Source organism: Sitophilus oryzae, unplaced genomic scaffold, assembly GCF_002938485.1.
Source record: "Sitophilus oryzae breed Bouriz unplaced genomic scaffold, Soryzae_2.0 scaffold_803_pilon_pilon, whole genome shotgun sequence".
NCBI lineage: Eukaryota > Metazoa > Arthropoda > Insecta > Coleoptera > Curculionidae > Sitophilus > Sitophilus oryzae.
In genome coordinates, this window is record NW_022147421.1 from 54334 (window position 1) to 62486 (window position 8153).

At 35.7% G+C, this 8153-nt stretch overlaps 1 protein-coding gene across 1 annotated transcript in view; it reads right to left on the minus strand.

The window, feature by feature from the left end:
* Positions 1-401: 401 nt before the first annotated feature.
* LOC115888629 (leukocyte surface antigen CD53-like) overlaps positions 402-8153 on the minus strand; it is a 36890-nt gene continuing 29138 nt past the window's right edge. The window contains exon 5 of the mRNA XM_030908397.1: positions 402-599. Within this exon, the coding sequence (XP_030764257.1) occupies positions 402-599 (198 nt within the window). The remainder of the gene's footprint in view (positions 600-8153) is intronic.

Here is an 8153-nt window from a genome sequence, read left to right on the forward strand (position 1 = left end):
GAATGACATAGATTACCTTAACAATTTTTAGCATACCAAACTCCATGGTATCCTAGGATCCATCATAATTCATTTGACTCAAACCCTTGGTCCAATTCAAAATAATTTCTTGCTCTCTACTTGAATACTCTCATTAGGATTGGGGCCTTTGGACCTTGATCCAGTGGTCACTCAGGAATGATCACAACCAAGTCACGCTGAATCTCGAAATCATTGATACTATTCCAGATGAGCTGTCATCCTCAATCTCAACATGGATTCCATGACCCAAACCCAATTCAATGAACTCCAGCAGATCCCCATGGCATTTTACTCATCCGACTCCAACCAAACCCCATGACGCCTCAACCCATCCTGTTCCATGATCCAACCCCCTCAACCACTCATTCCTATCCCAAGTCTCACACCTCCATGCCACCCATGACCCAAACCGCCCCTAGTCCATGATCTCTCCACCCAACCCCAAAACCAAGTCCATCATCCCTAATCCCCCATCCTCCAACCCACTCAACCACGAACCCTGTTCCTAAACCCACCTCCCATTCCAAGTCAGCACCACCACCATCAAATCCGAACCCAAACCCACCTGTCCCTATGCCCTAAATATAACTTTTGAAAATTGCATTTTTTTGGGTTTAGTTTTAAGTTAAATTTTTTTTTTTTTTTTTTTTTTTTTTTTTTATAAATTACTTAAATGATGTTTTTCAGAGCATCCACTATAACTGCCGTCCATGTGGGCCAAAAAGGTTTTTTAGGAGTAATTCCTGTAAAGGCTATTGACATCATTCGCTGAAAGCTATTAGGGCTTGGATGAAGAATCCAGTAAATGAAGCCAGTGTGTTCAATAGAAATGAACTGGAGCTCCGCCACCTAAAACGACGTCAACCTATGAGTCCTCATGAAGTGCATTTGGTGAAACCTGAAATAAGGTCATCACTGGAAAACCATTTTGCCTCTTCCAAGTTGGATCAAGAATGGAATAATGCGTGGGTAGCGGAATTTATCAGCCACTGGTTTTTTATTTAGTTGCCTAAAATCAACCACCAATCTCCAAGCCTTTTGACCGTCAGGTGATTTTTTTGGTACTAACAATACAGGACTGTTGTAGTCTGATACTAATGGGTTCAATGACATTTTTCCTAAATACTTTTTTCAACTTGCTGCCTTTGGCGTCTATAGCCTTTTATGCTAAACAGGTGTTTGATCCAAGCACCCCACCTTTTGCGTATGTGCTATTTACTGACAATTTATCTATTTTAACGAAAAAATATCAGAAAATTAAGTTGATTTAACAAGTGATAATTTCTATCTTTTGATTCGTTTTCTAACACATACATATGAAATTCATCTAAACTTATAACTTCTATGTCAGAAATATACGATACACCTTTCAAAAATTTGTAATTCAGTGTTCTGCCTTAATGGTGATCTTCTGATACCATTGTTCTGTTTAGAAAATGCCTGGTTTAAGCTCTTTATTGACAACTAAAGAATCCCCTGTTAGGTTTTTTAAACTACTGACTGATCTTATAACTTCACATCTAGGAGGGATTAAAATAACATTTTCTACTACCAGTAAATATTAAATCTCTAAATGGTAATTATTTCTAGTCGCATAGGATATTTATCCAGTTGTATAAAATATTACTTGTCATTTATATTTTATTAGAAAATCCCTACCTAAAATGCCGTCAAATGGAATTGGAAAATAATAATAACTAACAAAATAAAACAAAAAAAAAAAAAAAAAAAAAAAAAATTTAATTAAAAATGTTGGTGTTTGTGGATTCCAAAGATGTATACTGCCAGTTACACCCTTTAACACATGCAATTTGAGCTGTATACCATCTGATTATTATTTATAGTGGTTCTTTTGAAAATTGAAATATCTGCACCAGTGTCCACTAGTAGGGTATTTTTAACTCCTGTCATTTCAGTAGTTAGGAATACAAAATTTGAAAGTGATAAATTTAGTGAATACATTTTTACATATCCCCCAACCGGGCCGCTTGTATGGCCGCTTGGGGGTCCGCTTGGTTTTCCGAGTCCACTTCGATCTCGTAAAACCTTACAGACCTGTTATTGTTAGCTTGCTGTTGGCTATTATTAAAATTTTGCTGACTACCTTGTGGGTAAACATAATAATTTTGATAATTCCCTCTACCACGATTGCTTGTGGGATAATATCGCCCTCTACCATTAAAATTGTTACTAAAACCTCTTCCTGGACCCATATTATTAAGTGATACAATTTGATAATTTTATAATTCCCCTACTATTACAATTGTTACCGAACCCTCTTCCGGGGCCTCTACCTCTCGGGAAGCGCTGATTAAAGGAACCTCGGTTTTGTTGGAAGTACAGAATGCTTGACGAGGTTGGCTGTGAAGAAACATTAACGAATTTTGCTATAAGATCCTGAACTGAATTTAATGAACCCGGTCGCTCCAATATTTTTAAGCGATCTTTTTCACTGTTAGCATTTTGGCATAAGGCCCTAACTGTGTTTGAAAGAGATTCAATTTCTTGCGCATAACTAGGTTGCCATTTTAGCTACTTGTTTGCCTCCATCAGCAGTTTGATGCTGACAGCGGTTCGCGAACTATCCCTTAATTCCATTTTATATTGTTTATTATAGCTCTTCGATAGTAATGAGGTCACGCGCCCGTCCCGTTAACCTAGTTTTTATGAAAGCAATAGCATTAACCGTGTTATTCGCTGAGTTGGTTTTTAGAAGTTCAAGAGAGTCTAGAAACGCTCTTAATTTATCGGGCGTACCGGGTCAAATTGATGAAATTAACTTACTCAGCGAAATTAAAAAAAATCAGTTGCTGTCATAGCCATGATTTCAAGATCTTCACCCTCGTCACCTTCTTCTAGTACTTCCTCCTCCACTTTAAGAGGGTCAATTTTTATCCCTATATTAAATGGTACTATATATTTAACGTTTAACGTTTGAAAAGATTTTAAAACTTTATCCTTAGAAGCAAAGAAACACAAAGCCATTAATATTATTCTCTATCTAAATGTCTAAGTTTTCCACGAATTGCTAAAAATATTGGTAATTGTAGAAAACAACAAGATTATCCCTAATATCAGTTCTGGATGATTCTGTTTTAGGAACTTCTCTTTTAAGGGCTCGTTTGGCTTGCTTTTTTGATATTTTGTTTTAAGCGCATCAGAGTATTGCAAATAAATTCTATCCTTTATTTAAAATGCGCAGGTTGCTTAATAAATCTAACTAAGCTTAAGCCAACATCAACCATCCTATAATGACGTGTTTTTTTTAAATAATATATATTAATAAAATATATATTTATTATATATAAACTATATTTACGCAAGTTTTGCCTACCGCTCAATAAAATATTTTAGACCTTTTTCACTCCTAGCTCTCTCTCTTTCTCTTTTACACCTTTTGGCGCCACATTTCCGCACGAATGATCGCGAAGGGCCGGCCGTAGACGAGTTTGTCGTCACAAAGTTCCCTCTTTTTTTTTAATTCCCGTGTCTGGGAATAAAGTTTTTATAATCAATATTTGCTTTACAGCGTAAACTTTATCGACGTGGCCATGGAACGGCTATATTTCCACGTTGTTTGCTCTTTCTATCTCGTTCCTGTACATTAAGGAACTTACATGCAACTATCAACATGTACGGGATTTGCCAAAATAAGGTATAGCACCACTTTCACGTCCACAGTGACATTGTATTCTTCATTGGTGACGATACAATTGGAGTTAACCGTCCAGTTTTCTTTTTCCAGGTTAAACTTTGCTGTTTTGAGTTGCTTTTGTCCATTATGACTTGCACTAGCACTAAGCACTGGAGTTGTGAGTACGATCTAACGCCAACAGACGATAATACCTTATCAAATATTTAAAACTTTTAAAGGCTTAAAAATCCCCGGTTTGCGTCCGGATCGGCCATGTAGGCAAATGTTACAACCTCAACTTCTGTACTCTAATGTGTGTGTTTATTAAGACTGATTAATTGACGATGACCATCAGCTATTGTCTCCAACTAAACGGTATATTATCTGGGTTACCAAAATACATACGTAAACGCTAACTAATATAAACAGTATTGGTATGCGATCATTGCAACAACGTATTAGCAAATTATACAAATGACAAATTACTAGGACTAATGAACTGTAATAAGGTCTAATAACTAAAATGCTCCTACAATAAGAACAGATGATCTTTTTACAAGTACAGAAAATAATAGCTCTAAATTCTTAAAATTAAATTAAAATCTTATTTATTTTATTACCTTAATAATTCTTGATGATATTTGATGCAAAATCTCAATTTAATTTTTCTTTCCTCATGATTTTCATATTTAAATACATTTTGGAACAATGTTTTCAAGTGATTTATTTTCGCACTTAATAATTTCGAACACTCCCAAGATAAAAAACACATGCTCCCAGCCGGTGGTATATAAAATCCTGTAATAATCAGAAATGTTGTTTTTGTCTTCTTACAACCAGTTCACGCGGTAACTTTCGATAAATTTTTAATTCATTTATATTATCAAAGATGACAAAGGGTCCGACAAAAGAACGTCGGGTATCTGTAGCGCCTGTGACTTCCACTCTTGGGTAACTCTACACGTCAAAGCATTAGCAGGTAGAGGTTGTCCACAGGGAGTGTTATCTTCCCTACTTTGGGCAAGCTTGGTAGATGACCTCCTCATCGAACTGTCCACACAAGGCTTTTAGTGCCTAGGATATGCAGACGACATTATAATTGTGGTCAGGGGCAAGTTTACTGAATTTTACAAAGAAGATAGAACGAAAAAGCTTAAAACCACCGGTGCTAGGAGAAACAGAGATTTCATTTGCCAAAAAACAAAGTACATGATCAAACCTTTGATCAAAGGCTCACATGGAATACTCACATAGCAAAGGAAACACAGAAGGCTGACATATCTTTTTATGCAGGTGCAGAAGGATGTGTGGAAAAAAACCTGGGGAGTTAACCCTAAAATGACTCTGTGGTTATACACAATGGTAGTAAGACACATGATAATATACGGGTCGGTGGCGTGGTGGACAAAAACATCGCAAGTGGGTGCGATAAGGCTGTTAAGTTTCACACAAAGGCTTGTTTGCCTGTATGTAACGGGACAATAAAACCACTCACACATGATAAGCTAGATCCATAGTGCTGAAACCAATGATGCTGCAACAGCTATAAGATATAGCTTTAACAACAAATTTAATATAAATCCAAAAGAAACAGAGAAGACGATCTCGGTCTCCAACATTTATTATTAATAATAATAATATCTCCCGTATATAGCGTTTAACGCCTTAGGAGTAGCAAGGTACAGCTTGCCATACTAGAGCCGTTCGGTATACAAGGAAGGTAATGTGGCTAGCATTACGCTTCAACCGCCTATTATTACCTCAGGATTGTGAATCCCAAGTACTTATTTAAAGCTGAGTCGACCTAGGTACCCAAACTATTTTTATTTTATTAAAAATAGTCGGCTGATGAAATGCCGGCTGTAGAATTCGAACCCACAACCTTTGAATTGGTAGACGAGAGCTGTACCACTACGCCACCGGGTAACCATAACATTTATTATTAAAAATGTATTTTTAATTTTTTTAACATTTATTATTAAAAAGTTAAATTGTGACACGTGTTTCGCTCAAACGAGCATCATCAGACAAATATACAATTAAGGTCTGATTACAATTGGTATTGTTTACTGGTACAATTTGTCTGATGATGCTCGTATGAGCGAGAGTCTTTAAGACTTTTTTGCTTCTTCTGGATTTATAAACCAGGTCTCTTTGGGAATAATGGACGCCTTTTTAAATTGGGTGTATCCATTCAAGCTGAGGCACTCTAGTATACAGACGGCTCAAGAACGTCGGTAAGCGTAGCAGCTGGAATAGTAGTTTTTTTTATTATAGTAGTTTTTATTATAGAAGCTACAGATGCCCGACGCACTATTGTCGGAACCTGTATAACTCCGCTTTATAACGTTTTTACCGAATGATACTTTTGTACATTCATACCAATTGAGTATAACTGACAGAAGAAAATGATAGACTTGGTAGTAGGATTAATGCTGTTTGAAGGCCACTTCAATGGTACTACCATACCACATATTTCATGCAGACCGTTTTCTTTATTTAGTTGATTGCAATAATCTAAAAAATATACAGAATTTAAAATCTATTTAAGTTGTTTTAGTCTGTTTTAAATATAAGCTTTTTTAATTCGAATAAATCTCTCACAACGCCACTTTACGACATAAGGTCTATCTGTATTTAAAGTATACAATTGAGGTACATATACCGCTGGTCTGCAAAAACAACTTTTTTCTCCAGATCTGGTACTGTTCCTTCCGATTCTCAAGCAAATTAGATGAAAACTAGAAAACTAGATGCTCTAGCAATCATAAGTGAAGCAGACTTGATTTTCCAGTAGGTCTCTAGTTTTATTTGGTAGTACAATTCGTACGATATGTTCGACTGCCGCCATATGGCGAGAGCATCTAGTCCTCACCATTGTACCCAACTAACAATTTCATGTTCTATAAAAATCGTAAGAACATTTGATTGCATTGTAATTCATGATCGACAGCAGAATAGTAGCTTAGGAACCAACTTTACAATAGTTTTATAAAGAAATTATAAGCGACATTACGGAACAATTTTATAAGTGTTTTACAGGAGATGGTATAATTTATAAGGCACTACTTCGCATATGCACAGTAATTTAATTCTATAAGCACGGTTATGTTACTTGACACATTTATAAAGCAACTTTGGTGCTTATCTTATGAATGCTCTATAATTTAGCTTTAAGAACGTTCTTACAAGTATCTTATAAAACAATTAAGTATTTGAAAACAAAACAGTCTCAAGTGGCACGTTAATGTAATAAATCGGTGTTGTGATATAACTATAAAAATTAAAAGAATATAAAAGTTCTGTTACTCAAAATTTATAGAACTACCCTGTTAGCTGGATAATAGCATGATAAAATAAACAAGACAAAAGATCCTTGGCGGTCGCAAATCGGTACTCCGCGCGCATGACCGTCACCTGGGTAGTAATTTTCTGTTAAGCTCCGCCCACTACATGCGCGCAATATCTTATCTTCTGTTAATTGTATCATGTTGCACTAGTACCTTTGAAACTCATATGCGATTTCTGATTTTTGTTTGTCAGATCGAAGGATTCAGCAAAGTCGGCCTGATGATGGGGATAAATCCCCGAAACCGGTTGGCGGATTGCTGCTTCCTTCGGTCTGATGAGCTTAATGCAGAAATTCGCACACTCGTAGGGGTTAAGATTTTTTTTACCCTTCTGTATACGATGTATATTTTTCATAAGATTGAGGCTTTCCGGGATAGTATAATTTTTTTTGGTTTGAAAAACAGTTAAAAATACGTCCCGACTCCCGTAAGAAGGAAAACGGAGACTCCCGTAAGAAAGAAACGGAGTTCATATTTGTATTCATGCGCCCATTTTATATAAGAATCGGCAAGAATTGTCGATTTTCATGCAGACCACTATATTCAGCGTTACGACAATAATTTACAATAATGACTACGCCACGCTTAGTATAGTTTCTGAAAAGATTTAAATTTAAGAGTTTTGATATATTGTGTGGTAGATTAACTATAGTTTGCCCCTTATCTTCTGTGTGCATTAGCTCATTTCTGATATCAACACTATCATAAAATAGACTGAAAAGTAGTGATGTTGATTTCGTTACTTTTGATTACTCATTATTAATCGTTACTCAAGTACCAAGTTGAAAAAATGGCCTAGAGTGAAATGATTTTCAAATATTTGTTACTTTGATTAGGTATTATGATTACTTTTTCCTGATTTTGGGACTGCTGTCAACCTTTGTGTCTAATTTCACCTACTTAAGAGACATATTTTGAAAAATATATTCTTAGTACCTACGTTTTTCATTTTACGTTACCTAAGGAACTTCTACGCAAAATTTCAAACTTCTAAAACACATTTTAACAAATTTTTGAGACAACTTTCACCCCTTATTTCAAAAAACTTTCGCCACTTAAGAAACCTCTATTCAAAATATCATACCCCTAGGACTAATTTTAAAAAATATATACAAAATTTCACCACCAGTTTTACCCCCTTATTTATG